This window comes from Lynx canadensis, chromosome C1, assembly GCF_007474595.2.
Source record: "Lynx canadensis isolate LIC74 chromosome C1, mLynCan4.pri.v2, whole genome shotgun sequence".
NCBI classification, from domain to species: domain Eukaryota; kingdom Metazoa; phylum Chordata; class Mammalia; order Carnivora; family Felidae; genus Lynx; species Lynx canadensis.
Window position 1 is genome coordinate 55311451 of NC_044310.1, and position 24320 is coordinate 55335770.

The following is a 24320-nucleotide window of genomic DNA, read 5'->3' on the forward strand; positions in this document are numbered from 1 at the left end:
GACAGAGATGGACTTAGATGATACCTTCTCTAATAATATTTATGTAAGAATGGTCATCTTGTTTATTTGCATCTAGGAAAAAGAAGAGAAAAAGGAAGGCTATTGTTGCCTGCATCTTATTTGTATTCTCATAATTTGTTTTGTTTGCTTAACAATCGGATTCAAGTCCTTTCTCCAATACCTTCATCCATTCTCCTAAAGAAGATGGCTCAGGTGAATTTGGAACACCATCTCATATCTGATTTAGCAATTTTGTAACATGCTGCGATTAGAACATTTTAGATTGTGCACTCCTTAAGGAAAAAGGAGATTAGAAAACACATTGTCAATATATGTTTAGTTGTTTTTTCACTTACTTACAAATTTTGTATACACATAAATATGCATTGCAAATATATATTTACTATATTCAGTAAGATGTACACAAAAATATAAATTAAACTTTAAAATGAAATAAAGAGTAAAATAAAATTTGAAATAGTTTATTAACAAAATAAAAGCCTTTCTTTTCATGAAAAAAAAAACCACTGAAAAAATAAGCTAATCCATGAATTGTACAAGCTCATTATTAACATTTGGTTACCGTATTTTTATGATCTCTATATTGATTAGTTGTCCTTTCAAACTAAGCAGAAGCTGCATTTTCCTATTTTTTTTTTTAAAAATGGTTTAAAATTTACTGAACTACTCAACTGAAACATTGAAACAAGACAGCAAATTGTTTCCAAGGCTTCTTAAGTACTTTTTTTGTAGGTGACAAACATAATTTTACCAATCCACCCCCACCCCCACACAATTATGGCAACATTTTGAAATACTGTACTTGTTTTCAAATGTTCCCTTAATAGCACTTTTTCACTCAGTGTTAAAATATTATCTTTATCTTGAAGGGACAAAAAAAAGCCTGTGATTTTTTTTTTTTTCAGAAAAACCTATTTGGTAACATGCTACTGATAGATGCATAACGTTACAGAACATATCAGCAAATTTAGAACATTTTCCTTTTTTGGTGAAAAAGACAAAAAAAACCTCAGTTTTAAGATAACTCTTTTGACTTTGTTGCAAATGATTTCCACAACCATTCACCATCTCATTACACAGTAATGTTAGGATTCTACAATTTAAAATGTTTGTTTTTATCCATTATTTATGGAGACAAATTGCTGAAGTGTGTAAATACCACCATATGTCACCGTCTCATAAAAACAATCCAGGGTACGTTGTTGATTCTAAAATGTTCATTTTTCATATTTAATGTCTCCAATAATGGGGAGTTTTATGCCTACTGCCCAGTTTGGTGAGGGGGCTGGTTCTGAGCATGCCCAGCTAACTTAGGTTGGTTTTGGTGGCCTGGAAGAATTCCCTAGAGACAACAGTGGGACACTGTTAAGAAATGCTGCCTTATTACAACTCTTCTGTCACTGAGGATGATACTGGGTGAAACAAAAAGGTGATGGGAGCGTTGGACCCAATGTGAATGTACCTGAAGAATATCTTAACCAATTGATTTTGCTTGTATTTCCCTTTTCCTTTTGTGAATGAAGAAGAGTGTTAGATAATACAAACATATATTTCTAAATAAACCTAAAAGGGATATTTCAATCAATAAAAATTTAATCAAAAGATATTAGGTGACAAGAAAGCATGTGTCATAGCTTATGTGCCAATTCTTATTTCTTACTGGTACCTAAAACACGGTAAGTAGTATCGTCAACGAACTCCTAGATTCAGTGAAATACTGTCATAAGTTAAGGGTCCTGCTGTCATCCCCTCTGCATTTGTGTGCAGTTTTCCCCCTTCCCTCAGAACCCCACTTACAACATATCGAACACGGGACCACTTAGGGTCGGTGTCATGCCATCTAAGAGTGCTAGTTATCTGTCATCGCACTGCCCACCGTGGAGAGCCTGCGCGAGCGTGCGGAGAGAGGAGGGCAGCGCAGAGCGCGCAGAGGAAGGACATCTCTGAGGAAAGTTCTCACTCTAACATGAGTCAACAAAGTGACTCCTTGTGGCTGTGCAAGCTGAGGACATGGTTTTGTCGGGCTGGTCCTACCTCGCACGTAATTCACCGCACCAACTCCGTCAAGGCTCGCTCAACCTTAGAAGCGAAGGCTTTGCGTCCGCATTTTGTGTCGGGAAGGCAGGTGCCCAGCGATAATCCCCTTGCTCCGGGCGACACTGGGAGCCCACGGGGGCGGGGGGCCGGGGGCAGGACCAGGTCCTGGCTGGCGTGGAGCGCGGCAGGGAAACCGCAGGCGCCCGCGGGGCCGAGGGTCCGGCAGCTGCGGAGGGCAGCCGCGTGCCCCGCCCTCCTCCACCGCCGCGCGCGCGCGCGCGCCCCCCAGCCCCGGGGTCGACCAGCCGCACGTGGCGGGGGCGGCGGCAGCAGAGCGCGCGCTGGCGCCGGGACGCCCAGGGCTAGAGCCACACGTGCGCCCCGAGCGCGAGCGCCGGGGCCGCGGGGGCCTCGCCAGCCCCAGCCCCCGCCCTCATACCGGCGACGCGCGGTGAGTGACCAGGGGCTCGAATGGGGTGGGGGCGCCGGGGACCCCGGGACACGGACTTAGCTGGGTGTCTGAATGCCCGGGCTTCGTGCCTCGCCTCTCCCGGGGCATTGGGTGCGGCTGGGAGTTCTCGTCAAGGTTCTCGCTCTCTGGGTGCTGATGTGCATTTGAGAGTGCCAGGTTGGGGTTCGGCCAGAAGGAGGGGAGAGGGCGCTCAGGCTGAGTGAGCCTCCCGGGACGCAGAATGGTGGGTGTGTGGGGCAGGGAGGGCTGGCATCTGGGGAAAGGGCCGAAGGCACGACTCGGGGTCCAGTGTTGGCGTGACTCGGGCTAGAAAATGGGCCTTTTCTAAGGCATTGCAGTCTTAAGTCTCGCGTGGTGGGTGTACTGTCCCATCATCGGCAGCACTTTCCCATAGACACACCTGGAGTCCCTACCTGGCGCGTTAGCTGCTCGTGGAAGGGCAAGCCCAGCCCACTGGCTAGCCACCGGCCAGACTCAATTTCCTCATTTGAGGAATGTCTTTGGAAAGGCTCTTCTCAGCTGGTTAGGGGGCACAAGTATGAGCATTATAAGAGATTAAGTATCTGCATGATTAGATGGACATCTTAAACTTCATAACCCAGAAACATACAAAAGACTTTACCCAGGTATGTCCAGAGAACAGGACAAAATTAATCTTTATCCCTCACCTCTGGATAATTGTTATAATCCCTTATGTGTATATCCTCTGTAGATAAAAGTCTTTGCTGAGCCTCTACTATGTACCTGGCCTTTGAGTGTATTTTGTGATCCTTTATAATTCTTTTAAAAGTAGGTGAAGTGGCTATTAGTGTTCTCACTTTACAGATACGGAAACTTCCCTGCTTTCACAGAGATGGTGAGTTACAAGTTCCTGGCTCCAAACTTCGTGCTTCTTGCCGGCTCATAACATTATATCCACTTCCACTTGGACAAACATTATATTCTCATTGCCCATTAACTGGAAATGGTACAGTGCCCTGTTTCTCTGTCCAACATATAACCTTAGTGGCTAAGAGCTGACACTCGTTCCGCATTGTAAAGTAAAATCCTCAATCATTACCAGTAGTACTTTGTTAGGCATGAAACGCTCTGTAAGAGTCTGCAACATTCTTTGTTGATGTCTTGTTTCTTGAATGTCATGATGATTACATAGGACGGTCAGTTTCCAAATTTTGGCAAGCTCTGAATCATGTGTTAGAATGAGTTCCAGGGTGAAAAAAATTCTAAAGCATATGTAAGATTTTTATGGGAGAAGAATCCTCTCAGTATAGTAGATTTTGCACATTATTTCTCAAGTGTGGACTTATTTTTGTATTAGTATACCTGCTTTGTCCTCTGGCCAGTTATCTGTCATCTTTGTAATTACACTCACAGCACTGCTCTCAACTTCTACGTGTAAATTTGTGCAGACCCATGTAAAAAGAAAGCCAAATCCCAAAGGTTTGTCCAGTGCCTTTTGTTCTTGGAATCTTGTGGTGCTCTTTGCTAATGGAAACAATGATTTTTTTTTAATACAAATATGTATTGAACAGCTATTATGTTCAAGACATTGTGCTGGTCACTGTAGTAAATATAAAGAAATGTAAGACCCAGTTCCTGTCCTCAAGAAATGAAAACTGTTTGAGAAGACAATAATTATGAGAACACAGTATGTCATGGGTGATAGGTGGCATAAAGTCACCTATTACAAGGAAGGTATGGGATCTAGCGTTAATCAAATTAATCTTTCAGTGATGAGTCAGATGCATAGGCAAAGAGAAAGGTCAAAAAGCAAGCCTGTCCAACAATTCTGATAATATCCTTGAAAAGTAGGTGATATTATCCTTTTTTCTTATAATAATAAAAGCAGATAATATTTATGGAACTCTTGATATATACCAGGCACTGTAATAAGAGCTGCTCATTTAATCTCCACAATAATCTTGTGACGTCGGTGCTATTTTTATTCTCATTTTACAAATGAGGAAACTCAAGTATGGAAGCCAGTTCTAATTTATCTAATTTTGAATTTACTTCTGGGTTTTCCTTTTTTTTTAAGTTTGTTTTGAGACAGAGAGAGAAAGTGGGGGTGGGGCAGAAAGTGAGGGAGAGAGAGAATCCCAAGCAGGCTCTGAGCTGTCAGCACAGAGACCAATGCAAGGCTCCAACTCCCGAACCGTGAGATCATGACCTGAGCTGAAATCAAGAGTCAAATGCTTAACTGACTGAGCCACTCAGGCGCCCCACTTCTGGCTTTTCTGTGTTAACTTGGTCAACTTGAGGATTTCCCACCTGTAGCATAGAGATACCAATAGTTTATATAGCAGATGACCTAATATTAACAACTCAAATATATGCTCTGCATTGTGATAAATTGCTAAGTAAATGCCTGTAAAAGATGATGAAGATTAGAATCTTAATTTACATCTCTTTTACAGTGATATGCGGAGGAAAAGGTAAACATTGAGTAAAACATCAGGCAGAGATGTTGAGACATGGAGTTGTTTGTGTAGAGACTTCAACTGAATTTTTCATTTATATAAGAAACCTTTAGGAACATTGTGGAATGATGATCACTAGTCTCAGCTCACCCCACCCCCTGGCAGTGTACCTCCAATTATCTTTAATTGTGAAATTCCTAGAAAATTCTTTAAACAAAGTAATTGTAATGTGCTTTAATATTTTTGATGCCTCGTAGCACTTTATGAAAAGACTCCATGGTTGAGGTTACAAGGTGAAGCAAAGCTTGCCAGAATCCAAAGATGATAATACCCAAGATGCAAAGATGAACCCCCCACCCTCTGCCACTGTCCATAAATAGAGACTTCAAGATTGAGGAAGACCAAGGAGAAACCCTTCCAATAAACTAAGGAAAAAAAGTTAGTAAAAGAGATTTAATTTCTCCATAAATGTCAGTTGCCATTTTTCAAACAAGGAAAAGAGGCTTTGAAATGTGAAGTTACTTGGGATGGTGACACAGGTAAAAATAGAGGAACCAGGCACCCAGGCCTCAAGCCCCAGGCATCATGCTCTTCCCAGTACATCATCCTTCCCGAAAGACAACGACTTATTTTATTTATAGCTCTAGAAGGATACGGAGGGTGAAAATAGAGAAGGTTGGATTTTTTTTTAAGTTTATTTATTTATTTTGAGAGAGGGAGAGAGAGCACAAGTGGGGTAGGGACAGAGAGAGAGGGGAGAGAGAGAACCCCAAGCAGGCCCATGCTGTCACCACAGAGCCTGATGCAGGGCTCGAACTCATGAACCATGAGTTCATGACCTAAGCTGAGATCAAAAGTCGGACACTTGACCAACTGAGCCACCCAGGTGCCCCAAGAAGGTTGGATTGTTAAAACTTAACAAGTGCAGGGCATCTGGGTGGCTCAGTCGGTTATGCAACCAATTCTTGGTTTTGACTCAGGTCATAACCTCACAGTTTGTGAGTTCAAGCCCCGTATCTGGCTCCTCACTGGCAGCACAGAGCCTGCTTGGGATTCTCTCTTTCCTTCTCTCTCTCTCCCCCTCCCCTGCTCATGCCATCTCTGTCTCTCTCAAAATAAATTTAAAAACTCAAAAAAATAAAAACTTAAGTGCTATGAAAATTGTTGGCTTGTGGAGCTAATCAAAGAAAGAAAACAGGAAACAAAGCAAATAACACCAATTGACTTGAGAGTACCTTATTTCTTCAGGACTCCATCCATGTCTTGTTTCTTTTATTTCTTTTTTGTAGTTCTCTACAAAATGAAATCTCTACAAAATGAAATGCTTGTTCAATTTATAAGACAGTTCACAGTACAAATGATTCCAGGGTTGAGATAAGATTCCCTTATGCCCTTTCAATTAATTTATTTATATGCAGTATTTCAAGAGTCTGTCTATTATGTCCAGTGTGATATATCTGAAATGGAAATAAAGGCAAATAGAATTAACAGAAGAACATTTCAGAAAAATATAAAAGAAGGGGAAAATGTGTAAAGGAACTTTTGTTAAGAAAAATGATGAAGAGGTCACAAAGAGGGAAAGGAGAAAACCCTCCAACAGAATTAAAAAAAAAAAAAAAAGGACCAACACTTCAGAAACACTTCAGAAGTCTTCTGCTTTCAAGCAAGAAAAGAATGTGCCTACTTATTATAGGTAAAGTTAGGAGTACAAATGCTTACCAGTGAGACTGGAGGAAATTCTAGAGAGCCTCAGCTGCTCTTGAGAAAGGAAAACAGTGTCTGTCTAGTTTGTTGATGTAAAGTGTGTTGGGGCTATTGGGTAGAAAGAAGAAAAAGCAGAGGTTTAAGTTGATGTTACTTTCCTTGCCAGTCACATCACCTAACATGACATCATAAGAAGACTGATTTGATGATCCGGGTCAGACAGCACAGCATTTGTCCATGTTAGAGCTTGTGAGATTTTTTTCACCAAATGGCAGACTCAGAAGGAAAAAGGAGATAATGCTTCAGTCAGGAGACTGTTCTTTTTCATGACTTAGCTCATGAAAAGTCATGGAGAAGAAGGTTGACTCCAATGGCTAAGTTGCAAGCTTGCTACTTGGTGGATTTGATTTTCCTTTTCCATCATCCTAGTGGAATAGATCATTAGAGGTGGTTACATATTGTCTCTATACTGTTTTTGTATTTGTTTGTCTCATTCTCTTTTGAGGAAGGGAAGGGGGCGTCAGAATGATTCAAGCTTGTGAAGATTAAAGCATAAGGCATTATAACTGCTTTACTAGTGGGTATGATAAAGAATGCATGTAATGTGCATTGTGCCTGGAATATAGTAAGAAATCAATAAACTAAGCATTAGTTTTGATGGTAGAATTAACATTAGCACTATTTTTACTATTATGCTGCTACTGTTGCTACTAATCAGAAGCAGTCTCACATGCTTGAAGTAATGTTAGATCAGAAATCAGAAAATCTATGTTCTGATCTCGATTCTGCTATTAATGACATTTGGCAAGTCCCCCTCTTTTCTCTAAACCTTGACTTATCTATCTGTAAAATGGGGAAGGTGAAATAGATAACCTCCAAAGTGTTGTCTTTGTACTGAGATGCCACCACTAAGACATGTCTGTAAGTAGCTTTGCCAGCAGAAGGGAAGGATTTTGTACTCCACCTCATTGAGTCAACTGGGTAATTAATAGTATGCATTTGTAAGAGAGTCAACCTTGATAGACATCTAGAACATCATTTGGTTGTTCTGCAGTGTCCCAGACTTAAATGTCAGCTGTTGGAGGGTAAGAGCAGCAGGATCATGGCAGTGACTAGCTAACCTTTGAAGTGCCTTCCTCCTCTGACTTATTCAAGTATTTGATACTAGGGTTAAGAATAAAGATAGCCTCAGGGCACCCAGGTGACTCAGTCAATTAAGCATTGACTTCGGCTCAGGTCATCATCTTGAAGTCTGTGAGTTACAGCCGTGTGGGGCTCTGTGCTAACAGCTCAGAGCCTGGAGCCTGCTTTGGATTCTGTGTCTCCCTCTCTCTCTCTCTGCACCTCCCCTGCTCTCTCTCTCTCTCTTTCTCTCTCTCTCAGAAATAAACATTAAAAAAAAAAGAAAGATAGCCTAGCATATGATTTTTTTTAAACCTAGTTTTACAAAACGTATAGTTCCAGTGTAGTAAAAGTCATAAGTGATTTAGAAAAGACATCCATTGGGGTGCCTGGGTGGCTCAGTCAGTAAGCGTCCGACTCTTGGTTTGAGCTCAGGTCATGATCTCACAGTTCATGAGTTCAAGCTCCATGTTGAGCTCTGTGCTGACGGTGGGGAGCCTGCTTGGGATTCTCTCCCTCTCTCTGCCCCTCCCCTGCTTGAAAGAGAGAGGGAGGGAGGGAGAGAGAGAGAGAGAGAGATGCAAAAGCAGGACCCAGAAGGGAAAATGGGAGCTAGCCTCAGTGGAGTGCCTACTTTGTTCTAGGTAATCTCATGGGTCCATGACACTATCATATTAATCTTCCCAGTAACTTTGTCCAGGTTCCTATTACTGTATGCACTGTAAGAATGAGGAAATGGCACTCTTACAGTTAATAGCGCACAGTGGAACTAAGGTTCACTAGCCTTTTTCTTTTCCACAATACTACACTGCCCCCTTGAAATTAACATAGTGCTACCACGTTAAGTAAAGTAATGTGGAAGTAGGAAGTGCTCCTGCCTACATGCAGTTATCACCTGTGGTAAGGGTTTTTCCTAGCCTACTAAAATACAGTTTTGCAGTAATGTGTATTTTGTGCTTCTTCCTGGAGCAACAGAGGAAGATACTCACCGGGGAGTTATCCTTGCTTCTGCCTTCCTGCCAGTTGTAGCATTTCTGGCTCATCCTTGTCCCCCTCACTGAGATAGTATTTTCACTGTGTGGAAACTGTCACAACTTGAGTGATGGGTCAGTGACGAGTCAGTGAGGCAGCATTCTCTTTGATTTTCTGATTCAAGATAGAGTTGTAGTTTTAATATCAACCCTCCAGGCAGACTGTCTGAAAGATGTTTACAGTTGATAGGAAGTTTCATTTTATTAGAAGATACCTCATTTACTTGAAGGTCTTTGGGGTTCTGAGTTTCTTATAAGAGGAGAAACTATTTTACTGGGTATTCAAAGAAAATGAGCAAACTCATGTTTGAGCAAACTCAATGTACTATATAAACTCAACTCTATCCTCTAATTTGCCTATTTCATATATAGGGGTGTGTGTGTGTATTTCATATATGTATATTTCATATATATTTCTTATGTACATATTTAATATGTGTTTTATATATGCATATTTCATATTTATACATTTAAAACATTCTTATAACTAATTAAATATTTTGCTATTACTATTTTATTTATTTGGATAATGTCATAGCTCCATAAATTGCAAAGCATATTGAAAGATACCCTGTAGATACCCCTTATAGTCAAGAAGCAGAAATTTATTTAATCCCCTATGTAACTGGTTGTTCATAATCCAATCATCTTCTAGTTGTCTTCTCATTCAGTTTGTAATTTTCTTTATGCTAGAATATTCCAAATTTTAATGAAGTAACTAAGGTAGTGGTAATAAAGAAAAACTTACTATTAATGATGTCAGCCATGATGTGGCAGAATCAGATTTAATGTAGTTGTAGTTACATTAAAATAGAAATAAAATAGACACAACATGAATAGGCACTACTGGTCTGCTGGCTTTACTCTGGTCCCCATACACCCGAGGCCAAGACTAACTTTTTTGTTTGTTTTTTTGCCTTTGCATGTGTTTGTTTAATGTTATTCATATCTTGTAACACCTTGACTTATCCCCAATTAAAACTCAGTTAAATAATTTTTTTTAATTTTTTTTTTTCAACGTTTATTTATTTTTGGGACAGAGAGAGACAGAGCATGAACGGGGGAGGGGCAGAGAGAGAGGGAGACACAGAATCGGAAACAGGCTCCAGGCTCTGAGCCATCAGCCCAGAGCCCGACGCGGGGCTCGAACTCCCGGACCGCGAGATCGTGACCTGGCTGAAGTCAGACGCTTAACCGACTGCGCCACCCAGGCGCCCCAAATAATTTTTTTTAAAAACGTTGAATTAAACATCAGTGGTTTCCTATAGATTTGAGAGTAAAATCCAGGCTCCCTTCCATGGTAAACAAACCCATGGTAGATGTGGTTCCTGGCTTCTTCTCCATTTCATGTCCTACCATTCTCCCCACAGTCACTTCCCCTGCCACCCTGCCCTTTTTTTTCTGTGACTCACCCATAGCCAGCTTGTTCCTCTGCCTCTGGGCTTCATCCTGAGCCTTCACTTGGCTTGTGCCAGTCTCAGCTCCAACTTCACCTCTTGCATTGACCAGCTTCTCTCCTCCCCAGTCTTTCTCTCCCCTTAGCTTCTTTTGTGGTTTCCTTTTATCATTGTCTGAATTTGTTATTTATTTGTTTTCTGTCTCCTTATTCCAGAACGTTGGTTCCATGAGAGCAGAAACCCTCACTATCTTGTTCTTCACTCTATCCCTAGCCCCTGCCACACAACAACTGCTTGATACATATTTGTTGATTGAATGGCTGACTAAAAGGTGTCTGAGCTGAGTTGGAATGGATGCATAAGACTTAGCCATTCTAGGGGTACCTGGGTGGTACAATCGGTTAAGCGTCTGACTCTCGATCTCAGCTCAGGTCATGATCTCACCGTTTGTGAGTTCAAGCCTTGCATTGGGCTCTGCGCTGATGGCTTGGGATTCTGTCTCTCCTTCTCTCTGCCCCTCCCCCACTTGTGTGTACGCTCTCTTTCCCTCAAAGTAAATAAACTTAAAAATTTTTTTTTAATTAAAAAAAGATTTAGCCATTCTAAGAACAGTGGAAAAGTAAGAGAATAACATCAACAGGATGTTGCAGGAAAACTAAGCAGCTAGAGAGTAGAGATGGATGTGGCTGGTAATATAGACAGAAATTAGCTCACAGAGGCCATTGTAGGCTGTGACCTTGGACTGTATGGTTTAGAGAAAGGGAAACTATCAGCTTTTAATTTAGATCAGTGTTTTCAAACATTTTAAACCAAGACCGATAAGAAACACATTTCATATTTTCTGTAAACTGAGACCCACCCTCAGATTCTAGAGGCCACCACAATCTTTGGCTCATGGCACCCCCCTGAATCTGCCACTGTAGATTCTCATATCAGTCCTTGTCATATTATAGCTCCCTGACTGACATTTTCGCCTCTCTCATCTACTTTTAAAGACTCACCTGATTAGATTGGGCTCATTTGAATAACACAGGATATTCTCCCCATCTCAGATCCTTAGCAGTAATCACATCTCCAAAGTCCCTCTATCATGAATTGTAATATATACACATGTTCTAGGGATTAAGGCATGGACATCTTTTGCGGGCCGTTATTCTGCCTACCACAGGCATGTTTATAAGGAGTTTTTTAATAGCTCATATTTCTTTCCCCTTCCTCCCTTTTTCTTTCTTTTAATAAATATTTGTTGAATACTCTTTCCTAGTGCTAGGTGCTAGCATAGAGCACTGAGCCAGTGTTCCTGCTCTTATGGTAGCTTAAATTCTCACACAAAAATAGATGACAAACAAGTTGTCAAGTAAATAAACACAGTAGTTACAGATTGTACCATGAAGCAATAAATAGGGTGATGAGTAGAAAGTAGCTGGGCAAGACCACTTTGGCTAGGGGATCAGGGAGGGGCTCTCTGAGGATGTAACACATGATCTAAGATCTGAAGGATATAAGTCAGCCAGCCACTAAGAAACAGAGGAAGAGGATTCTAGCAGACGAAATGGAAAGTGCAGAATCTCTGGGCAGCAAAAGACATGCCTTATTTAGGGGCACAGTCTGAAAGCCAGTATGAATGGAGCAGAGTGAGCAAGGCAGAAAAGTATGGCAAATGATGGTGGCAACACAGGAGAAGTGAGGCCATACATTGCCCAAGAGAGCATCTGCGGTGAGGATTTTGGATTTTATTCTAACAATGATAGACATATTGAAGGGCTGTGAATAGTGGTAGTATGAAACATGTAATGTAATATTATTTATATTTCTAAAAGGTAGTCAGTATGTGAAAATGACCTAGAAAGGGGTAAGGATGGATTGGAAAGACACATTAAGGAGCTACTATAGTCATCTAGGGGAGAGATGACTGGCTTTTGGACTAGGGTGAGGACAGTAGAAACGGAGAGAAGTGGATTGATCTGTAATATATTTTGGAGGTAAAATTAATGAGACTTAGTGATGACTTGGTTGTAGGGAATGAGAAAGAGAGTGGACTCAAGGTCCACTTCTAGGTTTTTGAGCAACTTAGGGGGCAAGAATGTTATTTACTGAAATAAAGAGGGCTAGGGAAAGAACCAATTTAGAGAAGGGAGACCAACTGAACGTGTTAATATTGAGTACTATTAGAGATCAAGAGGTGATGCAAAGAGACAGACTGGAACACTGGAGTCTGAGATGAAGATGTGCATCTGAGAGGCATTAGCATACAAATGATTTCTAGAGCCGGGTGACCAGATGTGGAGCTGGGTGACCAGATGAGATCTCCTGGGGCGGGAGTAGAAATAGAAAATAATGTCTTGGGTGAGCTGAGGTCCTCCAAGAGTTGAAAGTCAGGAGGAGAAGGAAGAGCAACCAGCAAAGACTATTGAAAAGACGAGTGATGACTAGGCTAGAGGTAGAAAAGTTAAAGGGGCAAGTGGGCACATTTCTATAAACCCACTAGAGCCGGGGCACCTGGGTGGCTATGTTGGTTGAGCGTCCAACTCTTGATTTAGGTTCAGGTCAGGATCCCAGGGTTGTGGGATCAAGTCCTGTGTAGGGCTCCTGCCTAAGATTCTCTCTGTCTCCCTTCCTCTCCCCCCACCCCCCTCCCTGGTGCTCTGCTCCTCTCTCCTACTTACTCGCATATGCTTGCCTGCTCTCTCTCTCTCTCTCTCTCTCTCTCTCAAAACTAAAAAACAAAACTAAACAAACAAACAAAAAACACTAGAGCAGTACTGTTATATCTCTAGCACTTAACATTGTGCCTGGCACATGGAAAGTAGCCTGTTAAAGGAATAAGTGAATTTTTCTGAGAATGTCTAGTATGTTCTGGCACATCTCTAGGCATGGGAGTAAGACGTGAACATTTGCATTGGCTGGTTCCCAATAGCCTAACATCGCAGAACTTTCCAGCATATGTTATGGATTTTTGGCCCACCTTAAAATAGAATTTAGAGAATTCCCTAATGATTAGTAGAACCATTCCTTAGGTTTAAATTTGGAAACAATCAGAAATCACCAGCTTGCATTTTCTGAACCATTCGAGATAGGAATACTTAGTAAAATAAATGAGTAATAAATAAACAAGCAAACAAACAAGTAAAATTGAACTTCTGTAGAAGACTCAAACAACTCCCTTTCTTATGACCAAAGAGATCAATTTTTCACTAAGTTCTAGGAGAGGGTTATAAGCCACTTTTTAATCTTCTGTTCTGGAAGCATATGAATGGATCAGAAATTCTCATTAGTCTTGGGATTTAACACCATTATGTTTGACTATGATGGTGCAACCCTGTTTGGAAGAAAACAATTTTTGTGTGCACCTGAGGCTCGGAAGGTTAAGTAACTTGCTCCCAGTCTCAGAGTTCTTAAACCCAGTTCTAAAGGACTCCACAGGCCATACCTCTTCTCCCACCCTTTGCCAACTCCAAGAAGCATAAGTGAATGGGGTTAGAGGTGGTTAAGATTTTCAGTTTACAAGTTTTAAGGTATACTTCATTTAAAAAGAAAAAAACCCAAATCTTAATGATACAGAGAAATTAAAGGGGCATTTTAAGCCTTTCTGAATGGTGTTGGTCCTGGTATTTTCTGAATGTATTTAACATGAATGAATTTGTCTTCTTTTACAAGGAAAATTACAGAGGTGTGTTCCAGAGTTGACTGTTCATGGCACAAACAAATGGAGGGTGTTCACTGGCACTTATTTTTATCATTGTGTTGTTGTTGGCTAAAGCAAATATAGGTAAGATATTTTTATAATTGAATCAGTAGAAGGATTTATGGGTTAAATTTTCAGTTACAGATGAAATATATATTCGTGGCAATTGTTCTGGTAGTTGGTCTTTTGTAGTCAATCTTCTATCATTTTAAGTGGGTATATCTGGTTCCATATCTGTAACTAATATGCATTTTATTTCATTTATACTGATTAACATGAGTCCAATCATATCATTTCTCATTAAGTGACTAGGTAACCACAAAGCTGACTTCATGAATGAATGTTTTACTAAAACGGTAGTGCATTTTAACAGAGGGTGTTTATGAGCAAATTCAACTATGGTAAAAAAATAATGGCTGACTTTTCCCTGCCTTTTCTTTTTTGGGAGCTTACTTTTTACTTAAGATCAATGAAAATTAAAGATGCAGAGAACAAATATACAAGTAGGATAGGGTGAGGAAAGAGAAAGGGAGAGACTTTTTCAGTTCTAAAAATAAAAAAGAATTTTTCATTTATAGGGAATTTTTAGTATTTCATTTATTTGATATAAATAACTTCTTCTGGGGCACCTGGATGGCTCAGTCGGTTGACTGCCCGACTTTGGCTCAGGTCATGATCTCGCTGTCCATGGGTTCAAGCCCCGCATTGGGCTCTGTGCTGACAGCTCGGAGCCTGGAGCCTGTTTCAGATTCTGTGTCTCCCTCGCTCTCTGCCCCTCACCCACTCATGCTCGCTCTCTCTCTCTCTCTCTCTCTCTCTGTCAAAAATAAATAAACATTGAAAAAAAATAACTTTTTCTACCAATTCCTGTTTAGGGTAGTTAATCAAAGCAGTCTTACAATTACAAAAAAAAAAAAGAAGAGACTTTCAGTAGAGGCTTTCTATCACATTTGAAAATTCAGGGCAAATCTATAATTCTGATGTTCTTTCACTGGCAGTACCACCAAAAACTGTTCATTTCTGAATAGTTGTCATATTTATTTACACAAAAGCTTCTGGAGAGTAAGAATGACCTCTCTTTTAATGAGTTTAATGTAGTATCTGTCAATAAACAAACTCTTTTCATGTAGTGTCACATTAGCTGTATTGGGTTATGGTTCATCTAGCCCAGGGTCTTGCATCTTGAAGGAATACCAAAATATGGCATGGTAAGACCTAATTTTCATCCTTGATGCCAACCACAAACATAACAGAGCCACTGAATATTTTCTTTTGTTACAAAATAATGTTCTAGATTATACAAACTTTATACCATTAATACAGCAAGAGAAAGTGTTATTCCTAAATCTATCCCTTGTAGTTTGTAATAGCCCCTTACACCATTATTTTTCTTTTTGGTCTGAGTATTGAAGTAAGCCTTATAAATCATAAATGAGAATGGAAACAAGTGTGATTTATTCTGGGAAGTACTTTTCAGTAGCCTGAGGAATAATCTGCATATAAGAGAGGTTGATTTTTCCTGGTCCCATGTTCCTGAATGTTCTCCCAACCCTATTTTCTCAGCACTTTTGGTTCTGGTTATAGTATAACTGTTTTGAGAAGGATGCGTATTTTAATTCAAATACAATTAGACTTTAATGTGGTTACCTTCTGTTCTCATTGTGCATCACCAATTCAGCCAGAGCAGTGTAGGTTATTTATATTTCCATGATTTGATGGGATTAATTTTACCTTGCTCTTGAGGATTACACAAACCCACCATTTTGAGATGGATTTCTTATGTGCTGACTTGTGTCTTATTGCAGATGTATGCAAGAGAGGAGATGTGACCGTGAAGCCTTCCCGTGTAATTTCACTTGGATCAGCTGTCAATATTTCATGCTCTTTGAAGCCTGAACAAGGCTGCTCACAATACCCCAGTGTTAACAGGTTAATCCTCTACAAGTTTGACAGACAAATCCATTTTCTGCATGGTTACTCCCTCAGTTCTCAAGTCACTGGTCTTCCTCTGGGTACAACCCTGTTTCTCTGCAAATTGGCATGTAGCAAAAACAAGGAGTTTCGAATATGTGGGGCAGAGATCTCAGTTGGTGGTGAGCATTCCATTCTGAATTCTTAAAAACTAGTCATCTTTCGATATTTGTCATGTGTTATACAGAAATCCAAATATAGGACTGTTCTTTCTTTTCATGCCACATGGATATATTTCATCTTGATAGCAATATGAGCATCTCAACGTCAGAAATCCAGAAATCAATAGAATTGGGGTTTCATTTAGTAGTGTTATCTCTCTTTTTCTCCCTCCCCCTATCAGCTCCCCTGCCCACTAGTGTTTTACCCGCTAAGACCGTTTACCTGTTGTCCTTGGACTCCAGTGGCAGGAAAGAGAATCTCTGAGATGACTCTTCATGGCTTCTTGATTTATGAGAATTTAATTCAAAGCTACAACCTCCTAAAAAGACGAAAGAGGTACCTTTTTTGACTTATGAAGTCCAGGTTGACCACCCAAAGCTGAGCAGTTCTCCTTTCCCTAACTTAATGGTCCTTACATCCACACTTACTCCTGACCACTGGTTATACTTATCAGAGGTTAAAAGAAAACTATTGTCACACTATCTTTACCTGGGTTTTCTAGAAAGCTCCCTGAGGCAGAACTGACATGCTTATGCTTCATTGGGAGAGGGGAATTCAGTACTCTCAGGGAAGCAAGAGTGAGGGGGTGAGCCAGGAAGGGACCAAAGCAAACACAAGGAGGTCAAGTTACTGAGCTGGCCACAGCATCGAAAGAAAATACAGCTGGTTGCTTGGTCACTAGGGACATTCCCAAAAAAAAAGTATGGAAATACAATGACAGAGAATGAGGAGAATTTAACTATCTGTCATTGGTCAAAGTTCACCCACAGGGTATCAATTCCCCCACTTAGCTTGCACTGCTGGTCCCTCCAGGCAGCTGCTGTGCCTAGGGTGAGCTGGCAGCACACCTGCCAAAAGCTTGTAGCCTACAGCCTACAACCTGTAGCCTTGAAGGTCCAGCCGGGCAATCCAGTGAGATTGCATGGGCTCTGAGTCATCCCATCTCATTCTGTGCCTCCATGGTTGCAGATAAGCTCTGGAGTGGCCAGTGAGAGGCATGGGAGAGTAGGAGGAATTGGTATATTAGTCTGACTGACAAAGATGCAAGGACAGGGCCCCTGACATGAAGACAGTGTTACAGAGCTCAATGAGACTCTTTCCTAAAGATGGAAACCACTATTCTTTGACCTGCAAGGATATGGTTGGTGCCAAGCAATCTTGCTGGAGAGTCACCAGAAGCACTGAGTAGAATACCAAGCAAACAGCTGAACAAATCACTGGAGGCTGAGAAGATATAAACCAGGCCCAGTCCTCCTCTTCCAGTTCAGGGCCTCCTATTCGTACCATTTATGGGTCATGTACTCTTGGCTCTGACTGCCTGTGGTGTCCTAAAAGGAACATGGGCTTTGAAGCCCAACCCTGTCACTAGCAGTAGGCAGTTTCAATTCTCTGAGCCCCAGTTTCTCTGTCTGTTATGAAGATACTAACACGTACTTCAGAAAATGGTTGTAGTGAATAGATGACACTCAGTATGCAAAGTGCTTAATCTAGTACCGGGCACATGGAAAGCACCTAGGTGATAAGCATTAGGGTTGAAGTTTTATGTGGCTTGACTCTTTTATTCCTGTGCACAGTGTGTTGGGTAGGCGACCCCATTTCCCTTAAAAGAACAGTACAAGAAAGTGATAGACAAAATCAAAACTTTTCTAAAAATCACCATTGGTCCTCACCTTCCTTGTCCTCAGAACACATGAATGTTTCACCCTGGGATAACTTGTTAGTAGACCAACATTACATATGTGTATTAGATATTCCCAGGCATAGATGTCAGTTGTGGGTGTTCACAGTGCTGCTGCTGTTTTCTTCATATTTACTAGGCTAACAGTAGCCTTGAAAGTCAGTGTCCTTGCACATGTCTTTAGCCATCCCATTCCATTTCCTACCTTTTCTTAGGTATGTTAGAGTGCTACAACCCCTTTTCATTTTTAAAACTTTCCATCCAGAATATGCAGATGCATTTCTGACAGTTGCAGCATCAGAAAACCCAGGGAGATAGATGGTCAAGAGGATCTGTCGTGGTGCAGCAAAGTTGGGTGGTGCTGCTGGAATGTTGCTTGCACCGTGTGCTCTAGTTGTAACCGCACCACCAAATGGCTGCTCTTTAAGCAAGGTTAGCACCTTTGAGGGGAAGGACTGACTGAAAGTAGCACCTTTTTCTGAGTACAGCTAGTCATTCCAAGAAAAGACACAATGAATTTTGGTTTTGCCTAGTATAGCAAGCTTAATCCTATCTAGTGAGGGAGTAAAGAGCCCCTTTTCTGTGATAAGTGGTGTCCACAGTGCCTTTGTATATCCTGAGGATGCTGTCATAAAGTTGGCTGTTTTCTAAGAACTGGGAATGGGTAATTTAGCCTTTTCTTCCCAGCCCCTTCCAGGGCTTAGGCTGCTCTGCTGCCAAGACCTCATTCCAATTGTGCAGTAACTAAGCAATCAGTGCTCTAGCTTAACCTCATAGGATTGATCCACAAGCTATTTAGAAAACCAAGGCAAAAAATGAAAGACAATGGATTCTTGCTTGGGTGGGTCTTTTAATGTTTGTTTGTTTGTTTATGAGGGAGAGAGGGGGGGGGGGAGGGGCAGAGATAGAGGGGAACAGAGGGTCCAAAATGACCTCTGTACTCATCACAGAGAACCTGACCTGGGATTCAGACCCATGAACTGAGAGATCATGACTTAGCCAAAGTCAGATACTCAACCGACTGAGCCATCCAGGTGCCCCTTGGGTGTTTTCAGCATATGCTTGACTGTTGATATTTCTGAAAGCTATTTTTCCAAGACTTAATTTCCCATAGTAAGTAGGGCTTTTAAAAACAATAACAACTGTAGTACTCATGACAATTTATTATATTGCAAGCTATCTTAATTTTCAGAGGCTTTGATTTCTGTCCTTTTTTTGGTGTCAGCTATTATACACTTGTATTGAAGAGAATGAGGCCTGGTTTCCCCTGGAACAGATAGTCTCTGTCAAAACCAAGTCCTGGGGTGTGGGGACCTCATGCTAGGAAAGTTGACTTGATTTGTGAGTAAAAGCTGTGCTCTTTAAAATAAGAGTCTCTGAAAACTTTTAGGAGTAAAGATATGAGTGAGAACTAACTTTTTACTTACTTAAAAGTACCACGTGCTTTATATGTCATTTGGTCATCAAAAGACCCTATGAAGGGTTAGGATGGGAGGGGAGACATATCAACAAACTTGTGGAAGCTAGAAAGCAGGTAGACCAGTAATAATTGGCTTAGCCAGCAGCTGGCAATGAGAAATGTCATGATGCAACATGATTGAATGCAGAAGATCCCACCCCAGAAAGACTCAGAAATTGGTGATACCATGTCTTTCTGGGAGGAAGGGTAAAATAGGACTAAGAAATGAGAGATTCCATTGAAAATCTATTTGAAAAACAGATTCTCAGATCTCTTTCCAAATTCCATGTAGCTAGACATTCACTGCTCCACTACTCTGGCATAAGACTGGAGGCTTGGCATCAGAGGGTCACTAAACTAGCTCCGACCACTTCAGCTGAGATTGGTAATACCATGCTGAAAAACAGAGGGATTAAAGGAACATCTACAAATAGCTCCCTTCAACCCTGTACTCTCCCCCACTAAAGTTAGAATATCCTTTTCTAAGAAATCTGACAAGGCCAAGAGGAAATATCTAAAATTATTGACGATACTGTGGCACCTGGGTGACTCAGTTGGTTGAGCAACGACTTTAGCTCAGGTCATGATCTCCCCATTTGTGGGTTTGAGCGCTACGTCAGGCTCTGTGATGACAGCTCGGGAGCCTGGAGCCTGCTTCTGATTATTCTGTGTCTCCCTCTCTCTCTGCCCCTCCCCCACACATGCTCTGTCTCTCTCAAAAATAAATAAATATTTAAAAAAATTTTTTAATAAAATAAAATAATTGACAATACAGAAAACCTGGCCAGATCACCCTGGGTGAAACCCAGAATCAGCAAATGCCCCTCAGCTGACACACATGCAGAGCTCCAATCTATAATTTAAATAGTGCCTCACTTCTATACATGAGTAAAAATATAAGGATCTGGGGAAAATGTCTGCTATGAAAGATAGAAACCAGAACAAACATAGGGAACAAAGCATATAAGCAAAGTGGAAGAAGTAGAGTGTATTCAGGGAGGAAATATTAAAAAACAAAAACTATCCTTGATACCCTCAGAGAATTGAGAGAAACTATTGCATACAGAACAAAGATAGGATGCTGTGTGGAAAGAAAATATTCAGAGAATAGAAAACATGGCCCCCAATGATAAACAAATGAAAAACTTAACAAGAGACTAGATATATACACTGAGGAGGTTTTTCCTTGATGGTAGAGCAGAAAGATGAAGAGCTTAAAAATATAGAGGGTAATATATAAAATTAGAGGAAGATCCAACTGATGAAAACTAGAGATTTTTAGAAAGATAAAAATAGAGAAGAGAGAATCAACAGAAAAATAATTCAAGACTGTTTCCCAAACTGAAGGACAAAAGTTCCCAGAATGTATACACTCCAAGAATCCAAAAGAAAGTAGACCCTCATTAAACACATCTTTGTGAAAAATCAGAATAGTGGGGACAAAGAAAAGATTTTACAATCTTCTGAAGATGAAAAACAGTGGTTCAAGAATCAGAATGACTGGGGCACCTGGGTGGCTCAGTTGGTTAAGTGTCCGACTTCAGCTTGGGTCATGATATTGTGGTTCACGAGTTCGAGCCCCACATCGGGGTCTATGCTGACAGCTCGGAGCCTGGACCCAGCTTCAGATTCTGTGTCTCCCTCTCTCTCTGCTCCTCCCCACTCGTGCTCTGTCTCTGTCTCTTAAAAGTGAATAAACATTAAAAAAAATTTTTTTAAAGAATCAGATGGCTTCAAGCTTCTCAACAGCACCCTAGAATATGGAAGACAATAGAGTATTGTCTCCAGAATCCTGGATGAAAATTCTTCTCAATTTAGAATTTAATAGCCAAAGTATCAGTCAAGTGTGAGGGTAGAATAAATACATTTTTAGTCATGGTCTAAGTAGTTCCTCCCTGTGCCCTTTTCCAGGGAATTACTGGAGGATGTACCCCACCAACACAAATAATTAAATCAAAGGAGAGGAAAGAATTAGATTTAAGAAATAGGATATCAAACACCAGAAAAAGAAGGAATTTCCATGATACTAAGTACTGGTAATATCAGAATAACAGCTGCTATTGTACCAGGCACAAAGCAAACCTATCTTATTGGAAACTTCGCAAGGACCCAAGAAAGAGGTCTTCAGGCAAATGAAACAGCATTTGAATATGGTGAGCAGTGATTCAGATAATTGGCTTGAGAGTTTGGAATTAATAATAAGAAAAATAAACAAATGGAAAAACAAGGCAATTTATTGCTGGCTCCAAGATCAATAAAAAGTAGTACATAAAATGAGAAGTTAATGTAGTGTTCTAAGTGGATTAGTCATAAGTAGTTATGTATACAGATATATAGAGTGTATTTATACATTTAACCATGTTCACAATATTTCCTTCCCTGAGCCCTTTCTCAGGGAACTGTAACAGTGTATACAGTATATACAGTGTGTGTGTGTGTGTGCGCGCGCGCGTGCGTTTCATACATGATATATATTTCAATGTAATGTATACATATTTCATATATATATGAAAGAGTCTGTTCTTTTAGGAAAAAGAAAATTTATTATTCCATCAAACAAAACTATAGGAGCTTCATACTATTATACCCATTTTATAGATGAAGAAATTGAACCTCTGAGAAGTTAACTTGTCCACCATCACATAGTGGGCAATTATCATGTCTGTGGTGTTGCTAAGGACAAAACAAAAAGGGGGGGGGGATTTATTCCATCAATTACAACTTTTTTTTTTTTGGTGCAGAGAATATCTAGGGATTTAGTGGTATACTTGTTTTATCTCACCCAAGGGAAACATCTATTACATGTGGGTCTCAGTATTAGAGTACAATGAGATGAATGATTAACAGTGTCTTTTCTTACTTCCACTAAATCTGAGAAACTCCTAGCTTGGGTTTTGCCTTTGACTATAACATGGCTTAATTTACAAATACACACCTTATGGTAGAAGGGATCTTGCCTTGTACACCTTTGTATGTCCATAGCTAGCACTGTGCCCAACTCATGGAAGGTACTCAGTGTCCGTGCACATAAAGAATTAGCGTAAATATATGATAACTAATTTGGATGTAAATTTAAAAAAATAAAATTAAAAAAATATATTAAAAAATTAAAAAAAGAAAGTATTCAAAAAAAGAATTAGCTTATAAATGTTTATAAAGTGTTTCAAGTGATTCTGCAGAAATTAGATTTAGATGATACAACTCAGAAGGACATGACTAGGGCTAGTGGGTAGAAGTGTCTTGGCAGCAAATATCAGGTCTAGGAAGAGAAAGAGCCCCTAGTTTTTAAAGGTTTCTAATATTTGGGGACACCTGGGTGGCTCAGTTGGTTGAGCATCCAACTTTGGCTCAGGTCATGATCTTGTGGTTCATGAGTTTGAGCCCTGCATCTGGCTCTCTGCTGTCAGGTCAGAGCCAGCTTGGTTCCTCTGTCCCCCTCTGTCTCTGTACCTCCCCTGCTCATGCTGTCTCTCTCTCTCTCTCTCTTAAAAATAAATAAACATTGGGGTGCCTGGGTGGCTCGGTCGGTTGGGCACCCGACTTCAGCTCAGGTCATGGTTTCACGGTTCATGAGTTCAAGCCCCACATAGGGCTCTGTGCTGACAGCTCGGAGCCTGGATCCTGCTTCGGATTCTGTGTCTCCCTCTCTCTCTGTCCTTCCCCTATTCACGCTCTGTCTCTCTGTGTCTCTCAAAAATGAATAAACGTTAAAAAAATATTTTAAATAAATAAACATTAAAAATATGAAGTTTAAAAAAATTAAGTTTAAAGGTTTCTAATATTTGAATGGACCTCACTCTAAACCAGTAAACTCATCATCACCATTGGTAATGAAGCTAGCACTGGATGTTCAGCTGTCAGGGGAAATGGTTGAATATGGTGGTAAAAGGCTTGGACTCAAGTCAGCTACACCTGGGCTGGAGCCCTGATTCTGCCACAACACAGTTTTGTGATTTGGGGCCAGATATTTAACCTCTAAGTTTTAGTTTTCCTCTTCAGTACATTGAGGATGATAACAATAAATACTTGATGTAGCTGCTATGATATCTAATTGAGAAAAACCATGCACAATGCATAAGACTCAGCATGTAGTGTTTGATCCATTTTCACTATTGTTATTAAAAGACATTCATGCCTTGGAAGCAAATATGAACTTGATGGAATCTAGACCTAGGGGAAGTATCATTGTCTTATTGTCAAATAACAATGTGATTGAGATATCAACTGTGTGGTGTTTAAAATATGAGGCTTTGCACTTTCTTTTTAAAGTTGTTCCGGAACAGCCTCAAAACTTATCTTGTATACAGAAGGGAGAACATGGGACCGTAACCTGCATCTGGGACAGAGGACGAGACACCCACCTATATACAGCATATACTTTACAGTGAGTGAAAGACCAAATTTTTGCAGCTGTTTTGTAGGTATTGTCTTAGACTACACTTAGAAATTCAGTTAGATATGCATTTAGAAATAACAGTTTTATATTTACCAGAGAGAAGCAATAGACACCTCTAGATAATTAGGTACTTTAACAAAAATTCTAGTGTTCATCAATTAAAACTGGTTCATTCATCCAAAGTGTGAGAACTGATGTCTTGGGTCTGCGATCTAACTCAGAGTTCTCTTCAGAGCACCCAAGGCTTATGTTATGGATGTTCCTCCCTGCTCTAATAGGGTTAAACTGGCCACATTATATCCCTTCTTTTGTGGTTGTAGACTCTTAGGGTCATAATATATAAATAGACTCCTCCTTGTGGTAGCTTTCCATTAGCTTCGGAGGAGTTTCTTTTTAAAGCATCTTTGTGTGACCTGGAAGTCCACACAAAGAAGAGTCTGGGAGATTCTGTTCCCTGGAGTTGATTCCATAATCCATCCAAAGGATAGGATAGTTTGCACATGCCTAACTGAACAGGAAATGGGGGAAAGAAAGTGGAACCCAGGGTTCCAGGCTGTACTAGAAGCTGGCACTTCATTTTGTACAGTAAATGCCTAGGGCCATGGATCTTTGGGTAACAGTTGGGTCTGCCCTGAGGAGCCAGGATGTCAGCCAGGGTTTCGGGTTACTTATCTATATGCACATCAAAAAGTCTCAATCTGGGGTGCTTGGGTGGCTCAGTTGGTTAAGCCTCTGACTCTTGATCTCAGCTCAGGTCTTGATCTC

The 24320-nt window shown here is 40.6% G+C and overlaps 1 protein-coding gene across 4 annotated transcripts in view; it reads left to right on the forward strand.

Moving 5' to 3' along the window:
• Positions 1-2424: 2424 nt before the first annotated feature.
• The window catches only part of IL12RB2 (interleukin 12 receptor subunit beta 2), a 77781-nt gene continuing 55885 nt past the window's right edge, over positions 2425-24320 (forward strand). For all 4 annotated transcript variants that reach the window (XM_030328054.1, XM_030328056.1, XM_030328058.1 and 1 more), the window contains exons 1-4: positions 2425-2509; positions 13862-13973; positions 15695-15982; positions 23429-23543. In XM_030328054.1, the coding sequence (XP_030183914.1) occupies positions 13898-13973; positions 15695-15982; positions 23429-23543 (479 nt within the window). In that variant the 5' untranslated portion in view covers positions 2425-2509; positions 13862-13897. The remainder of the gene's footprint in view (positions 2510-13861; positions 13974-15694; positions 15983-23428; positions 23544-24320) is intronic.